This window comes from Podarcis gaigeae (assembly GCF_964106915.1).
Source record: "Podarcis gaigeae genome assembly, chromosome: 1".
In the NCBI taxonomy this organism is placed as follows: domain Eukaryota; kingdom Metazoa; phylum Chordata; class Lepidosauria; order Squamata; family Lacertidae; genus Podarcis; species Podarcis gaigeae.
In genome coordinates, this window is record NC_139678.1 from 18,216,529 (window position 1) to 18,234,870 (window position 18,342).

Below are 18,342 nucleotides of genomic sequence, written 5' to 3' on the forward strand. Positions count from 1 at the left end.
ATGTCTTGTGGCAAGACCAACTTGGGGACCATCTTTGGTTGTTGTGGCCTGAGGATGTGGACAAGACACTTCAAGGGGTTTGCCCAGCTTCATGCCTTCTTGATCTTTTTCTGTCCTGCCTAATAAGATTGAGCTGTAGGGAATACGGCAAGAATAGATAATATAACACTGGTTCTATATGAACTGCACAGGCTGCCTTTCTGTTACTGGGCCCAATTCATCCCTTTTTCTGATGTCAACTTGTAATTTTGCAATAAGAGCACAGTCCCATAACTAATTGGGCCGGTCCTTTAATGGGGGTAGCTTAAGTGACTTCCTTTTTTTGGCAGAGTGGTTTAGAGTATTTTAAATTTTTCATGCAAACTGTTCCTGGATTTTCATAGAAACAGCAGTATATAAGATGGATGGATGAATAAGTAAGATGACATTCTTGTACAGCTATTTTGTTTTTAGTATAGGTCTGACAAACAAAGCAAGTTAATGAACGTATGTTTCTACAAAACAACCGACTTGGTGTTCTTCTTCTTCTTTTAAATAAATAAAAAAAATACATATTCGATTGCTCTTCGGCATTTCTAGAAATGAAACACACATTTCTGAAGGCTGAGCTGACAGAAGCTGAATATAGCCAAACTCTAGACATAAATGTTCTTTCTGCTTATTCTAGATAGAGCTCCTCAACAAATATGGGCAACCTGTAAATGTTATGAAGAGGTGGTAACCAGAGGTAGACTGAGATGGCAGTATGTGTATATATAGCATAACTGTGACTTGAGAGTTATAGAGGAAGGGAAGAAGATATCATAAGAACTAAGGACAATAGATGAGATCTAACTGAAAGTAATTCTTCTGGTGCACCAGTATGTCTCCTTCCTTGCCTCTCTCCTGCAGCCCCCATGAACCCCCAAAATATTCTGCAGTGGGACCCTTTGTAGCAGATTTACTTGAGGATGTGGAGGGCAAAGAGGAAAGAGAAGTCCTGTTACACAGGTGGAAGTTCACCTGTGCCATGTTGCATATCACCCCGTTCATTTATTTAGATTTATAGTCTCCTCTGTCACAAAGGTTTAGGGCAAGTAAGAAGAGCACCCTCCCAGCAAACAAAAAGCCAAATAAAATGGCATTGTCTTGATAAGAGGCGCTAAGTATGATTTTTTTTGAAGCCTCTCTTTTTGCCTCCTCCCTTAGAACGACCACAGGTGCCAGTTTCTCTTGAGTTTTCCCCCCAGCCCTTATGTACGTCTCTGCACCTTAAGCAAACGTGCGCCGTGAAATAAAGCACAGCAGCTGCGCATCGCTCCTGCTGTACACCCTCTTTCCCTTCAGACGTAGGTACCACTGACAGATTTCTCTATTGTTTTCTCCTCAGGGCCGTCCAGGCCTGCAAAGCTGCCGGCGGCCTCCATAACTGCCTCCTCCCACCCTCACACATCGGTGATCGCAACACCACCTCTCCACCGTGCTCTGACCTCATTCCCGCCCTGCCTGAGCCTGCCCTGCTGCGGGGAGCGCGCAGTCTCAGTTGGCGGGTCTCAGACTGAGACTGGCACATTTGGATGTCATTGTCAGTTGTCAGGTAATAGAAAACGCTTTTATTGTCACTATGTGAAGGTCAGCTGCCAACGCAATGTCCTCTTTAGTTATGGGAGCGCCAGTTCCGTTTGGATATATAAGGACACGGGTAGCAGCACACTGTATGAAAACAACTCCTGGCCATTTCTACGGCAGGAGTTAAAATTCACTTGTAATTTTTTATTTTTTGGGGGGGCGGCTGGGGTCTAGCTGACCTCAGACGTTGCCACAGGTCTGTTGTTGCTGGTTTGTTTATGTCAAGTTGGGAACTAACGTCTTGAGAATCCTCACACAAATGTGATACTCCGACACCAAGATTTTATCTCTCTGGGCTGTTTACTTTTAAGCTTAATTGGATAACATTTAGCATCTGAGGTCTTTCTTCCTAATGATTTGTGTTAAAGGCTTTCCTCAGATCTCAGAGGCACATGGCATACTTATGGTCCTCACACTTTTTCTTCACTGCTTTTTTTTTTTTAGCCTCTCATTAATTTCTTCCTTGTTTCATCAGTGCAAAGCAAAAACAACCTGGACATAGCAGACTGTACATACCAAAAGGCTACTAAAAGACGCTCCTCAAAAGTTCAGCCTAAACCCTACAGGTATTATGGGAGACTGTAGCTGTATTTGACCTGATGAAAGCCTCTCTCTCAGAATACTAGAGCCTAGAGCTCATCCAAGGAACCTGGATCCTGGGAGATTCAGGACTGCTGAAAGGAAATAGTTTTAACTCTGCGCAGAGTTGGGGAAAAAGCTGTGACGTTCATTGTCACAAAATATGGCGATGGCTACCAAGTTGAAGGGCTTTAAAAAGAGATTAAACAGATCCACAGATGATAAGACTATCAGGAGCTACTAATCATGATGGGTATATATAGTACCTCCAGGATTAGAGGCAACATGTCTCTGAATACCAGTTGCTAGGGCATAGCAGCAGGGAAGTGCTATTGCCTTGAATATCCAAGGTGCATTTGGTTGGCATTTCTTCAATTCCCGAGGAAAAGTTGCCACTGCGGTAGATTCCTCCATTCTTCAACGATTTCACAAAATGGGTCAGATCTTAGAGTAACTTCTGAGTAGACTGTGAATTCCATTGCATCTTAACCATCTTTTTCTGTAGCTCGTAATAATGGCTGTTTATACCAGTGCTGGAGAGCTTGCTCCAGTAGAGTCTTTCCAGATGATCAGGGTTTTTTTAAATTTTATTTTAATGAATTAATTTTTCTTTACAATTGTTCACAGTATAAACAATAACAAAACAATACCCCATCTCACCCACAACTTTTCCCATGTGCTAATGAGAAACGTATAACCAAAAGAGGGAAAGGAATAAGAAGCAATAAAGTCGGTATGAAGAGGCAGAAAAAGAGAAAAAGAAGGAGAGATGAAGAGAGAAAGGACTAAGAGGTAGGGCAGTGGAGAACAAATGGGGTGGAAGTACATGAGATTTAGTACAGAAGCAAATCCAGAAAATTCTGGCTTTTTTTTTAGAAGTGATTTTCAGGAATCTCCAATTATGAGACATTGTCCTACTGCAGTAAATTCTCATTTGTTGCGTTCAGCCCAGACACATTCACTAAGGTGCTTATTGTTTCTATACATTATATATCTTTATATAGGACATGACACTTTGCAATGTATTAAAAGGAGAAATCCCTGCACTGTGGAATTTACAATCTAAAACTTTTGTTGGATTGTCTTTTCCCATTTTGTACTTGGGAAAAGTCTATCAGGTAGTATGTCAGTTGTGATGGTTGTTGTCCGGGGGAAGGTGGTTGTCCGTCTAAGTTACATTGTGATACATATCCATGAAAGATACGGGTGGTGTGAATACTGCTCCATATATGAGAAATTGTTTGGTGCATGTTTGGTTGGGTCAAAAGTGACGATGAATCTAGCTCTCTGGTTTGAATCCATCCCTCGTTTGAAGGCTTATTTTCATCAGTCCGATGGGATACTGACAAACTGGATGTGACCTCATAGTGTGTGCATCATGACCTTCATAAAATACACAATAACTTTCGCACAAATTTCCACCTTTTTAACATATGAATCCATGCTGCTGCTGTTTTAATTATGTCATCACTGTGCATGGAACTTTAGAATCATAATCCAAAGACAACCCGTCTTCAAGGAGCTTACAGTCCAAATCAAACCAAATTCAATAATAATAATAATAATAATTTTTATTATTTATACACCACCCATATGGTTTGGTTTCCCTAGGCACTCTGGGCAGCTTCCAGCAAAATAAAAATCATAATAAAATGTCAAACATTAAAAGCTTCCTGATACAGGGCTGCCTTCAGATGTCTTCAAAAAGTCAGAGAGTTCTTTATTTCCTTGACATCTGATGGGAGGGCGTTCCACAGGGCGGGCGCCACTACAGAGAAGGCCCTCTGCCTGGTTCCCTGTAACTTCACTTCTTGCAGTGATGGAACCACCAGAAGGCCCTTGGAGCTGGACCTCAGTGTCCAGGCCGAATGATGGACGTGGAGATGCTCCTTCAGGTATACTGGGCTGAGGGCCAGTAACTGAATAGGTGGAGGAGAGGGAGGCAGAGTTAATAATAAATAAATACGAACCAGTGCATTCAAGCTACAAGAAAGGATATTCCCACTAAACATCAGGATGAAACTTTTGACAGTAAGAGCTGTTTGACAGTGGAATGGACTCCCTTGGGAGGTTGTGGACTCTCCTTCCTTGGAGGCTTTGAAGCAGAGGTTGGATGGCCACCTGTCATGGATGCTTTAGTTGAGATTCCTGCATTGCAGGGGGTTGGACTTGCATGGTAAGAACAATACTGGAAGAGCTTTCGACTCCCTTCACTTGCTTCTTCCTCCCCTCTCCTCTAGTGCAGCCAGTTCGGAAACTTTTGCTACTGGTTTCCGCTAACCACAGTTTAGTGGCTTCAAGCCAGTTGTGTAATCCATACCTCAAGGTAGTTTGTTTCAAACAGTGCCTAGTTAAGATTAAGTACAGTTTGTCACGTCTGGACATAACAAGCCGTGGTAAATGTAAACCTGAAGCAAAAGCTTATGCATTCCTCCTTGTGGCCATGGTGAAGAGGGAATGCAGGGTCTGAGAGTTGGCATCATAATACTAAGACACAGTTTAGTGTGTCCAGACTGGGCCATTGAGATATGAAAAAGAGATAGTAGATAAAGTGAAGGGGTGTTGATCTTTAACACAATGAATTTATGTTACTGCTCAGGGAGGGGTTACAGTTCAGTGTTAGAGCCTGTACTTAGCACCCAGAAGATTTATTCTATTCCAATTTATAGTAAAATAAATAAACCTGCTGTCCCCGCTTCAACGGTGAGGCTTTAAAGCAACTCACAAAACAAAATAACAATGATCCAGTAATGAAAAACTAATAAATTAAAACAACAACAGCATTTAAGCACACCCACACCCTCCAAAGAGAGCCAGACTTTAAACACATGGTAATCTAAGCAACAGTAAAATCATAAAAACTTGGGGATGAAAAAAAGTCGTCAGATGCTTGCAGAACACAAACAAAGAAGTGTGTTGCCTATATGATGCATTGCATTGCTCCCAAACGCATCTCAGAAGGCAGTGACCTGGACATGAGGAACCCATTAGTTGATCTGAAAAGATGGGAGGGTTCACATGAGAGGAAACAGCCCTTCAAGTAGCTTGGTTCCAAACCAGTGTGGGTTTCTGCGGTAATAGCCAGCACCTTGAATAGCACTGTGAAACAGACCAGGAGCTAGCACAACTGGATTCAGTAAGGATCTGAGATCCAATCCTTGCAGGGCCCTGGCGTCAGTGGTTGGCATGGTCAGGTATCTGCTGAAGACCCAAACTTCAGCAGAAGGCCCACTGTGACAAGGGCTGCTCTTCACCATGGCAACCTGCTTGATCACCTTGGCCTAGACAGTGGCGGTGGGAATAGTAAGGAGAAGGAGGAGCAACAGAAGCGACTGCCTGCTTGCTGATGGTCTCTCTTCCTAGCAAAGAAGCAGGTGATAGCAATGATGAGAAAGACGAGCAACAAGGAGGTGACTCCATGAGGGAGGGAGGCCTGTGGATGGTGTGTTGCTGAAGGGCACACAAGAACCAGCAGCCGTCTCCCACTGTTCCTTTGGGCATCACAGCCAGTTGGAATACACAGTACTATTTTATTTATTTAATGACTTGCAGACTGTTCTTCAGGCAAAACAACAACAACAACAAAACTTCCCATAGTGTTGGCAAACTATCCACAAACAGGACCAGGATAGATAGAGCAGTTGTCTTGAGTCCATAGGAGAGAGCTTTCTATGTTCCCATGTTCATGGTCTGAATGACAGGAGAGGTAGATGACTTTAAGTTCTGGAAACAAAGGAGTTGACTAGTGGAGGCAAGAGCTGTTTCCCATGATTTGTCCCACCCCACCCCACCCCACTACACCGACTTAGTATATGGGCCTTGCAATGATGAATTCAACATTTCTCCTATAGATACTTTATTCCGACAGCATTTATTTGGCATAACATAGACGCGTGGAGTCTCTCCCGTATAGGAGATGTAGCAAGCCAGTGTGCTACCCTGTTTGCTCACTTCTTCTAAGACAAACATGCAGCAATAATGGAGAGAGTAAAACTAAGAATAGATAAGGAAAGAGTAACTCAATAAAGCACACAGAAGCAGGGGACGTATGCATTTTGCATTCCTTCACTTCCTACTCTGCCGGTCGTGCGCTGTTAGTTTTTTGGACTGATCTTATTTGCTGAACAAGTTGTGCCAGCTTTAAGTGGGGGGAATCGACCTAGTATCATGGCTTCCTGTAGTTACTGCTGTAATCTGCAGCACTTAGAGAATACGTTAATATCAAAGCACACACTAAACATTTATGACAGTAGTTGGTCAAGTTTTGTTTGAAATAAAACATCTTCTTCCCCCCACCCACCATTGGAGAGGAGGTTATTAGCCCCTTATTGTCTCATTCAGTGCAGAAAACAGAAGGAATCAGGTGACATTTGAAGCATGCTGTGATGAAGAGGGTTGTTTTACGGGTAGTCAAAATTAGAAGAAGCTGATTTGCATGGGATTTGTAAGGAAGGTGATAGCGAGGACTCCAGTGATAAGAATTGTGCAGTTTTCCTTTAGCATTAGAGGTTGGTCTGAGAGGGAAAGTTTCACCAAATACTCAATCCCAGCTTTTCACTTTCCAGACCTCTCTCTACATTTGCCTTGCTTAGTTTATTTTTAAGTTGTTTTCTTCTGTTGTTAGAAATTTGTTTCTTCCTCTAAGCAAGGGTGGTTTTTTTCAGCCCTTTTTGTAAAACTAAATATGGATCACATCATCATCATTTTAATTCGGAATGTATTTAGTTCGGATTTGAAGCAAAACTAGAATGAATAAAATATTTTGTTGTTGTTGCCATTATAATTTTTAAGAAATAAAAGACTTTACCAAAAGTTGGGGGAATGAATCAACTATTTTTTTTTTTTTTAAAAACAACCCATGACACTAAAATGTCAATGTTCAAATCAACTTAAAAACAAACACTCATACTTGGAAAAATATCTAGGGGAAAAAGAAAAGAAAAGAAATCTTGCAGCTTTGGCCTGGACGATGGCATAGCACCTTTGCTGTTCAGAATTGGCATGGACAGGGAGCTGTTAAGAGAATGGTCTTAGATGCTGAAACTGCGGGAAATGGAGCTTTTGAGCAGTTTTGCAATTTACAGTAAACATTCTGCATTCCTGGCTGCCTGGGGATGTTTGGAGGCTGAAACATAAAACCTGCCATTGATAATACATCCTATTACTATTTCTGCATGGTGTTTTCTATTTGCAGCCTGATCCTGAGTCTTGCTGTCCTGACTGTTACACTAGCTTAGTGTCACAATCCATGACTTCTCATCTCATCTTAGGCACATATATGCAGATTTTAGTCTATTAAGCCTACAGTCCTGTATCCACTCCAATGAACTCAGTGGGGCTCACTTCTGAACATAGACATAGACTGTTAGTTGTGCAAGCAAGATTGTCCCATGACCACGACTCTTTTTGAGCTTCAGAAATTGCAGGAGCATTCACAAGACAGTTGTTCCCTATTATAAATTGACCTCCTTAGTCCTTCTTTTTCTTTCTTTCTAATGCTAGTTCAGTTTTCTGACAGGCTTTGAATTCTATATAAAGCCATCATAGGGAACAGACTTTTGCAAGATGGGCCCACTCCCTAAAATATTGCTTTTAAATATCTACAGACGTCTCTGTTGCCATGTCCCTTTTTGCCTCCAAGGAGAGGCTTCTGCCTGCTGAATTGGATTCTCCCACTGAAACATGTTTAGTGTCTGTTTAATTAGAAGCTGGAAGGGAGTTGCAAAATTCACAGGCTTGTGGTGCATGGATCAAAACCAACACATTGCTCCTTTTTCTGATTAACTTGCTATGAATCCTTAAAAAAAAATAAAGGGGGAAAAACCATATAAAAAGTTGGAAGTAGTTCTGAGGTTTTAACTTTGATGAAGACAGCTAAACCTAGAAATGTTTACAGACATCCACACTAATAGGTAGGAAGGACACACATATTTTTGTGCACCCGGACTAGCAAAGTACAAGGCATCTAGTTTTTTCTCATTTATATCCCATTGCCCATATGCCTAGCAAATATCACTGATGTAGAAAAATGAATCTATTGCAATCCCTTCCTCCCCAAACACGTTATACCTCGGTGCTTTCCATTGGTGGCTCGTAATGGTAATTTATATATATATATCTCGCCCTTTTCTATAAGCTCAGAAAACCGCACACCAGTCGCATGCAAATATGTTTATTCCATGGGGTTCATAATTTAATATTAAGGGTTACTGTTTTATGTTCCTAAAACTATCTGCCATTTTTGGAATTTTGTACAGGTGTGAGGGTTCTGAAGGTAACCCAATATTCATTTACCCACAATAGCTGTTCTCCCCATTCCAGTGAAGGAAGCAGATCTGCACTTCCTCCAGAATTCCTTCCTCCATTGCAGTGAATGTAGCATCCCATATGGACATAGCTGAATATATGAAGTTGAGTTACGCCAAGGCAGACCATTGGCTTATCTAGCATAGTATTGGCCAGGGAGCTTTATGTGTGCACTGGAGAGCTGGGGATTGGGGTAAGAGAATTTGGAGATTATTGAACTTGAATGTGGCACTGAACTGTGTTACAGATGGTGTGTTACTAGCTGAGTTGATTAGAATCATAGGAAGCTGCCTTAAACCATTGGTTCATCTAGCTCTGTTATTGTCTACAGTGACTGGTGGGATTTCAGATAGGGGACGTTCCCAACCCTACCTGGAAATGATCTAACCTGGAACCATGTGTATGCATGAACTGCCACTGAGCTACGGCATTTCCCCTGGACCAGTTCTTTGGGTCAATGGTTGCATCCATACCTATGTGCATGGGGACATTCTTATACAGTGGTGGCAAGCACCTACTTGGCCTGGACATGGCGACAGGCCAAGGCCCCCATTTCCTCTCCCCAGTGGCTTCTTCCTCACTTCTTCCTTACATTGCCTGGTCTAACATTTATATGTCACATTTTTGCCAATGCATTCAGGACAGAATACAGTGTAAAACACTGGTGTACGATCTGAACAGAGATCACACAAAGTAGAAAAGATACAGAAAGGAAAGGAGAAAATAAGTGAATTCAGGTATCCTAGAGAAAAACAACTCTATTTTTATTTTTTAAGTCTCTGGTCTGTCTGCTGTGTGTTTTTGAAGCATCCTTCCGGGGGGCCAGATTTGGTCCCGATTCCTGTTCTAGTTGCTGATTCCTATTCTTTGCAAATGAAAAATGCAACAGAAAATAGCCTTATGCAAGTGGGGGAAATGAGGAGTAGCTTTTCATGTGGGGTGGGGACTCTGTCTTTAGTTTCCACTACAAAACAGATTATTTTTTTTTTACCAATATAGACCTTTTCTCAGAGCTCAATGAAGCCCATATTAAAAAAATGAATTTTGCCTTAGATATTAAGAAGCAGTAAAAGAAAATGAAAAAGATTCGGAATACAAAAGATGGAAAGAAATCACAAATTCTGCATATTTAAAAAACAGCGAGTGGCCATTGACATGCATGATTAATGGAGAAGGTGGTGGAAGTTCAAGCTTCACTGAGGAACACACAGAGGCCCGAGCTCTCAGAGTTTAAAACAATATATCTCAAATACAAGGAGCTTGGCTGCATTAGTCATTAAGGTGTTCTAAAAATCACTGAGCGATCTTGTAAAGTTAACATCAGATTGTCTGTACTGCCTTCTGTTCACTGAATTCCTTAGCCAGCCTGGTGTGTTCTTGCCATTGTTTTAAAGGTAAAAGGATTACCTGGAAATAAAACAATGGGCTTGAACTTAGTATGTGTGTTTAATATACACACATATATTAATATATAATTTTTCTCCTCTTCAATTATATCCTTATATTCATTTTTGTGTGTGTGGCGCTTATACTCCCGAGTCAGCCAATGAGAATCCCTAGATCAGACCACCCTCGCTGTGAAAAAAAGGGAAAAGAAAAGAAAAGAGCCTGATACAATTAATACAGTCTGTCTAGAAAGCAGCATTATTTCAGAAACGTTTATGTTAATGATATGGTATGTGTTCTGCACATTTCATACTCAAACAAGAAGCAAGCTTTTGTTTCATTCCAGACTGGGTTTTATTAAAACTGGAGGATCAATGGGAAAACAAAACAGTAATCAGAGCGGGGAATGTAAACTCATCCAGTTTGAAAAAAAGAAAGAAAGCCGCGCCTCTTAACAGTGCAATCCTGTGCACATCTACTCAGATATAAGTCCAGTTGAGTTCAGTGGCATTGTGAAGGTAAAGGGACCCCTGACCGTTAGGGCTAGTCACGGATGACTCTGGGGTTGCGGCGCTCATCTCGCTTTACTGACCGAGGGAGCCGGCATACAGCTTCCGGGTCATGCGGCCAGCATGACTAAGCCGCTTCTGGCGAACCAGAGCAACGCACGGAAACGCCATTTAGCTTCCCGCTGGAGCGGTACCTATTTATTTACTTGCATTTTGACGTGCTTCTGAACTGCTAGGTTGGCAGGAGCAGGGACCGAGCAACGGGAGCTCACCCCGTGGCGGGGATTCAACCTGCCGACCTTCTGATCTGCAAGCCCTAGGCTTCCAGGTAAATGCTTATATGATTGCAGGCTTAAACCTTGCAAAGCTGCAGGAGAACCCCACAGGTCTTGCACCCATTCTCACATCATGCCCAGTTGGATAGCAAAGCACACACCAAAATCAGGTTTAAAAACACGCTGCCCCAGTCCTCCCACTTTGCCCAGTGCCCTAGCCCTTGCATGAGAAAATGGTGAAAGGAAACTGGGCTGCTCATGTACATGTGTCAGAGAGAGAGAGAGAGAGAGGTAACTACAGCAATCTATATTGACGCTACATATAAAATATACAATATTGGGGAAATTTCACCAGGGTGGAATTTGCTAAAGTTTGTGCTTGGGAGAAACCGCCCTATTAGCTAGCGTTACTTAATATTTATTGATTTGAATAAAATATTTACAGCATCTAACAGAATGGTAATCTTCTGTGTATCTGAAGAAGTGTGCATGCACACGAAAGCTCATACCAAGAACTGACTTAGTTGGTCTTTAAGGTGCTACTGGAAGGAATTTTTTTTGTTTTGAGAATGGCATTTGTGCATGATAGTTACTTTAAAGCAAATATGCGTTACAAAAAAAAAAAACCCTGACTCAAACATTATGTACAGAGCGTTGCATCTCTCAGTTTATTATAGGAAAGCAACCAGGAAAATATGGCTGAGTGTGTGGTTGTGTTTTATATTTTTAGGCAACGATTGTAGATAGGAGTGTTACAGAAACTACGTGGAGAAACAAGACGAGAGCACTGTAAATATTCGGAGAAAGCTAAGAATCCATTTGGGGTGTGGGTTTTCTCTTCCACCCACAGCCCCTGGTGCTATTAATCTAAGTTAAGGACTGCCTTTGTTCTAAAGAGACATTCAAATCGATGTAACTCGGTAAATCCTCATCATGTAGAGTTAAGAAGCAGCAGGGGTAACAGTATTTAAAGATGTTTAAAAGTGCATTCTTGCCACTTCTAAGCACCCAATCCGTGTGTGTGTGTGTGTGTGTGTGAAATTGCAATATTAGCAGGTGGAAATAGATGGTATAATCTAAACACAAAGGGACCTAAGGTAACCAAGGATGTAGGAGAGACAATGGCTCCAACACTTAGAGAGTTAACTGGATTTTATTCTAATACCCAAGCCCAAGAGCCTGAACTCTTCAAACACTCCAAATGTAGAGCTAAATCAAAGAATTCTGTTTCAAATCCGTACAAGATGTTGCTGTTCTCTCCCCCCACCCCTCCTCTGACAGGAGAAACATTTGGAAGTGTAGTTTCTTTCCCTTTCCTTCCTTCATTCTTTCTTTTCTTTTCTTTTTTTAATAGCTATCTTAAAAAGGAGTTTGGATGTTTAGCACAGCTGGTGCTCATTACATTATGCACTATCAATAAAATAGCATGTGTAATTAATTTTTAATGCGGTGCTCTATGCAGCGCTTTAAAGCAGTTACTGTATGGGGAGAGCTGACACTGGTCACCGGCGTCAGAAATATTAAAAGAGAAGGCTAGATTTTTGCATTTTTCAGAAGGTGTGGAAAAGAGACAGTAGCTGTCATCAGCTCGCTGTTCCTGGCCAAGCATAATCGCTTGGAATGCCTGTGTGTGTGTGTGTGTGTGTGTGTGTGTGTGTGTGTGTATGGGAGGGTTTTTGGAAAAAAGAAAGTTGCTTAAATAATAACCCAAGCCAGCGTGACACAACAGATGCAAGTTTTGCTCGGATGTGCAGGGCTGGCCGGAGACATTTTGTTGCCGGAGGTGAAAGGTGAGATGGCAGCCCCCGCCCTCCCAGTTCCACATAGAGAAGCCAACTGTGTAGCCAGTCAAATCTTATTTCAGCAAAGAGGATTGGATCCCTCCACCATACCTGAAAGCAGCAGGTTAGCTTGTGGGGTGCAGGATAGGTCTTTCAGAGCACATACAGTTCTGGTAATGGCTAGAGCAGGCACCCCCAACCTGCGACCCTCCAGATGTTTAGGCCTACAACTCCCATGATCCCTAGCTAACAAACAGGTCAGGGATGATGGGAATTGTAGTCCAAAACATCTGGAGGGCCGAAGTTTGGGGATGCCTGGGCTAGAGGGACTGTTGCATTCTTTTCAGGTTGCGAAAGGGCCTCTGGAATGGATCCCGTTCGCAACCAGAGGTACCACTGTAATAATAATAATAATAATAATAGGAAGTGGCCTGGGGAATTGCCACTGCTGCCCCCCTCTCCGCATATTCACCACTGAATGTGGCTGTCATACTCTGCCCCCCCCCCCCGTGGATGTCGGGAACCTAGGCTCATCTCCCTACTCAGTTGTAGTGCTGGCTTGGTGACATCTCACACTTGTTCTGAAAGACCACTTGGAGACCCTGTTACAGGCCAATTAATCTGTCACAGATGGTAACAGATTAATTGGCCTGGCTTTTAAAAAAACTGGTTCAGGCTCTGCTAAGGGGGAAGGTTTGGCTTCGGAAACTCTCAAAAGAGGTAAATAAAGCACTGGACTGAGAAGAAAGTTAGTGCCCCTGCTACATACACCACTGTCTGACCGATCTGAATTAAACCCCATTCACAGCTTGTAAATATCAAGCAAGGGAAACCTCTGGGGAAAGACAAATTCGGTTGCAAGTCTAAAAGAAAACAAAAGGGGAAGAAGCTGGGTTCTATCCAGGAAAATTGTGCAGAAATAATACAAGCCTTTGCCTTTTCTTGTGGCTTTTGGTTGGTTACACTCAAAATAAATACCAAAACTTCTTTGCTTCATATTTGGGGAGTGACACTAATTTGGAAGACCGAAGGCCAAAAGGAATGGAACAAGGCCTACATCCTTTGCTCTGATAGTTGACCAAATCATAAACAAATCTATTTACACTTTGGGGTCCCCCGCCCCGGCCATCTATGTGGCGTGAATCGTAGTAGATGCCAGACTTTCCTGGAGACGAAAACCAAAGGGGATTGCTAGGATTTAAATTAAAAAAATGGGGAAGGGGGGGTTAATATGTCAGCAGGACTTTTTTTTTTCTAGAAGGGCTACTATTCCTTTTATAAAAGTTGCATAGGAAGCAGAAAATTCACCAGGTGTGGCATTTCTTACCATGGTTCTACAGTGGTGGGGGAAATGTACACCTGATATATGTATAGGTTTCCCCTCCCTGTTAAAAGTACAGAAGTCCTTTCAGGCTATGGAGTTGCCATTAGAGACAGGGGAGAGTTTTCATTCAAGTTTGCTTTTGCACTTTGTAAAACAGAACAAGAACTGAAACACAGCCGTCTTTCAAACTTTGCACATTTCTGAATTTTAGCAATGCATTCACACAACCAAGTAATTGCATATAGTAGAGAAAACACCATCTAAAAATGTGTTTTATTACGGGGAAATTGCTTTGCTGATGTGGGAACTACGTGGTTACATTTCTCGGAGGAGCTCAGTTGGCAGGCCAGGGGCCGCTACTGAAAAGGCTTTGTTCCTTGCTGCAAATACCTTTACCCCCCCATATTGAAGGGGAAGGGGACCATCCAAATTTGTGAGTGGATGGCATCACATAGGGAGGGATGCTTTAAAAATATATATGGGCCTTAATGGTTGCAATACCTCGTTCATTGGGGCTTGTTCTTGGGTAATCTGCACAAAAGCCCAAGCTGCATGTCTTTAAATATGGGTCTGCCCCACGTCCCATGTAGTGTGGGTGTGTGGGATCTGATTTCAGCAGCAAAAAGGGGAGGGGGTCCTAGACTGACCCTTGTCCTGGTCACTTTCCTCCTCTCTAGTCTTCACCAGGAAGGAAAGTACCTCTGGGGAAATGCTTAGCAGTGTCCAACTGGATGCCCCCTTTGCTCTTGCAGTTGGGCTCCCCACTTTTTCAGCCATCACCATGAGCAGTTTGGGCTTTAGTGGGAATTGTAAAATCGAGTAAACCTTTTTTTGGATCGGGCTGTAGCAGGTATAGGAAGAGGTAGGAAAAAATGCTGAAGCATATTTTCTAGCCAGTAGCCAGAGCAGGCGAACACGTAGGTAAGATGTAGTACATTTCCTTATTCAGAAACCGGGCAGGGATTTCCATCTTTCGCAGCAGCATCACCTTAGCAACAGGGTGAACTACCATGGATGATTTGTGTTGTAAAATCAGCCACGCTAACTTACTCCTACAACTCCTCAATTTCGCTAAATGCAGCCAGTCAGCTGAATGTCTCTTTGCAAACACTTCATAAAAAAAAGGAAAGATTAAAAACAGAGAGGAGGAAGGCTTGTGTGAAAGAATAATCTGCTAGGAAATGAACCAACAAATTAGGGAACATGGTGCCTGCATACACTTTCTGGCCTTGTTCTCGGCACTGAGATCCAGCGGTGGGGTTTTTAGACACGCACATATAACAACTCGGTGTTTGCAAGTGTTCTCTTATTGCCTCAACAAAATTCCACTTGGTCATGTGCAACGTATGCCGAGCCATTTGTTTTCATCTGATCACCTGGCATTTAGAGCATGGAGTCCTTCCGATCACTTGAAAATAAGTTGCCTTAAGTTCTCTTCAGGCATTCTTCTGCCTGACTTAAGTAAACACACTGGGGGAGCAGGAGGCGCAGAACACACTGGGGGAGCCTCGCCCCCACCGCTCTCTGCAACTTGGAAGGCAGACTTCTGGAGAAGACAGCCTCTTGCACTCGTGGAGGCTCCACAAGAACAGGAAGCTCCACACTTAAGAAGTCCACGCTTACTTAACTTGGAGAGAGGAATGCCCAAAGAGGAAGTGCTTTGCATATGTTGTGTATTCTGTACTCTGCAGGTGGCTGCTTATGACAGTGTGTCGTGCAGGTAGGTGATGCCCTCAGAAACTCCAAGGCTACTCCAAGTTGGTGCTCTCCAGATGTTTGGGGCCGCAACTGCCACCAATCTGTTAGCTTGGATGTTGCTGTTCAAAACATCTGGAAGGCACCAATTTGGAGAAGTCTGGTATGTAGTATTAGCAACTTTCTACTGGCTTGCTACACTTAAAGCAGCAGCCCCTCGCATGGTGAATGCTTTCGTCCTAACATGGAGATGGCAATGGGGAAAGTGGCGTCAAGTGGTAACAGGAGACAGGGCAATAAAATAAAAGTTGGCAGCTCTGTACCATAAGAACACGAGAAGAGCCCAACTGGAACGAGTCAGGGTTCTTCTCCTATTCTTACCAATCTTTACTTGGCCAAAATATTTTAGGCTAGATCTTTATATATGTGTGTTTCTTTCTGTGTGTGAGCACATGCTTATGTCACTGTGCTAATATTTAGCCTGAGGAATCTAGGTAAAACCGCGTATTTTGGCCCAGAAAGACATCTTGTTCTCCTCTTGTAGTTCACAGCTCAGGAAATGCTGAGCACATTTTTTTTACATTAATTCTCACAACAACAAAAATTCCTTCCAGTAGCACCTTAAAGACCAACTAAGTTAGTTCTTGGTATGAGCTTTCGTGTGCATGCACACTTCTTCAGATACACTGCTCTTTAAGGTGCTACTGGAAGGAATTTTTTTTGTTTTGACTATGGCAGACCAACACGGCTACCTATCTGTAACTGGAATTAATTCTCACAGTTTGTTGTGGGTAGCAGCTAAACCCAAGAAGTTCTCTGCAGCCTACACAGATTCTGTGGCTGGCATTCATGGTCTTCAACATGGGCAAATTGATTCTTTCAAGGCTGAAAAACTGGAAAACCACCGGTTTCATTGGGTTCCTTGCATTGCAGCATCCAGTGAAGTGTAAATAAATTATCCCAGCAGCTGGCTTGAATGAGTGTTTCTCTGTATATGTTGTGCTTTTGTAGTATTTTCTTTTGGTTGTGTAGGATGAATTTTTCATCAGTGGATGAAAAAGGATCACCTAGTGCCCAGTTTATTACCTTTTAGGTGTTGGATTAAGACATTTTTATTCTCCCAGTCATTGTAATGCTCTGTCCTTTTAAAATACTGCATACTGCCAATACTATTTAAAATGCTGGGAGTTTTTTGTTTTTTTTAACTTAGCTTGCGTATTGTGCTAATTATGTTATTTATTACTTTTAATGGGTTTATTGTGTTTTTCATTGTTTTGTTTCAAATCGTGCTGTAAATTGCCCTAGGATTAATATTGTGCAGGATGATAAATGAATACCATGAATGAATGAATGAATGAATGAATGAATGAATGAAATATTGGAAAATAAATACCTTCTTTTTATCATTTATTGCTCCACCTCTCTGTTGGGCATCATATTATTTCATATACTAAGTGACTGCAGTCACTAATATAGTTTTCTTTTTCTTTTTCAAACAGTGCCCCCATCTTTTTTTCTTTCCGTCTGAGAATGTAGAATTGTAAAGAATGTTTGATTTAGGACAGTGGAGATGTGGAGATCAGAGGTTGAAATTAAAGATGTAATGAATCAGTAAGATGTCTATGAGGAATGAAACAAGTCCAAATCTGCCCCAGAGAAGGTTTGCATTTTAAAAAAGAATTCAGCTAGAGAAGTCGGAGGTCTGGGGACTTATGGAATGAGGTTAATGTAGGTGTGAGTAGTTGAAATGACAAGAGCATTTGGAAAGTTTCCATAAATCTGCACTTTAAACAATTCTATTCCACTTTGTGGGAATTAGTGGGAATTGTGATAGAGAAGGTCCAGACTGATCTATTTTTGAATCAGATACCTGCTTTGCAACAATCAGTCCTGCTACTTTGTTCAGGAACCATCTATTTTCTTAATAAAAGATGTAAAAATAAAATACAAAACTGACCCCATTCCCCTGGTTTTGGTATAGTTTGTTAGTCTACACCACTCTGAATTTTGAAGGCATTGTTTTCTTTGTTCTTTATTTTATATCCTGTGATTTGGGGTTTCCCCCCTTTTTATTGCAAAAGGGAAAAATACATAAAAAGACCATAGGAAAAAGATATATGCAGATAGCAATGGCATACATAATACAGTATAGTTAAATAAGAATCTTGATACAAAAATATAATATGATGATTCTAATAATAATTACACTGATGTAACTAGTATTCTGACCAATCTGGACTCAAATATCCTATTCCAAGTTGTTACCATCTAAGCTAAACACAGCTCACCAGCAACAAAAATGTCACATTTTTCTTGCATTCCTGGTACTGCCAAAGTGAGAGAGAAGGGGGAGGGTTTTTCGTTTTTGATTTTTTAAGCGGGGCGGATTTTCATGCATCTGGCGGGCTGGAAATAATATGTTTTTGAGTTGGTAGGTCACTAGTTGTGAAAGTCTTATTTAAAACATTGAGCTATTTATGCCCAAATAATAGGTATTATGACGACGGTTAGATTGTTTTGTTTTTATCCCAGAATCTAGTATATTCATAATACCTATAAAAAGGCTTTCTAATTATTAGAACTTTTTATATTCTTTCCACCCTCCTACAAGATAGACTGGGATAAGAGATGGTCACCTCTAAAGAGACCCAGTGATCTTCAAGGCAGTTTTCAGCTTAGACCTTCCATGGTCAAAACCAGCAATCTTTCAGTTCAGTCGCTCTGCCTGGCTTCTTGAAAGTTACAGTCAATCCCTCTTCAAGCAATTAAGGCAGAGATGGCTCTCATTGTTTGTACGAAAATCATGTTGTGTTATGCAGTTGTACATACAGGGTCCCATCGCTTATAACCAGAAATAACTTTTATTATCAAGTGCAGTA

At 41.8% G+C, this 18,342-nt stretch overlaps 1 protein-coding gene across 13 annotated transcripts in view; it reads left to right on the forward strand.

The window, feature by feature from the left end:
• BCL11B (BCL11 transcription factor B) overlaps positions 1 to 18,342 on the forward strand; it is a 164,753-nt gene that overhangs the window by 75,698 nt on the left and 70,713 nt on the right. For 8 of the 13 annotated variants that reach the window (XM_083732596.1, XM_083732595.1, XM_083732600.1 and 5 more), the window contains exon 3: positions 1,370 to 1,576. The exons of the other annotated variants lie outside the window; for them this stretch is intronic. In XM_083732596.1, coding sequence (XP_083588722.1) covers positions 1,370 to 1,576 — 207 coding nt within the window. The remainder of the gene's footprint in view (positions 1 to 1,369; positions 1,577 to 18,342) is intronic. 13 annotated transcript variants of the gene reach the window in all.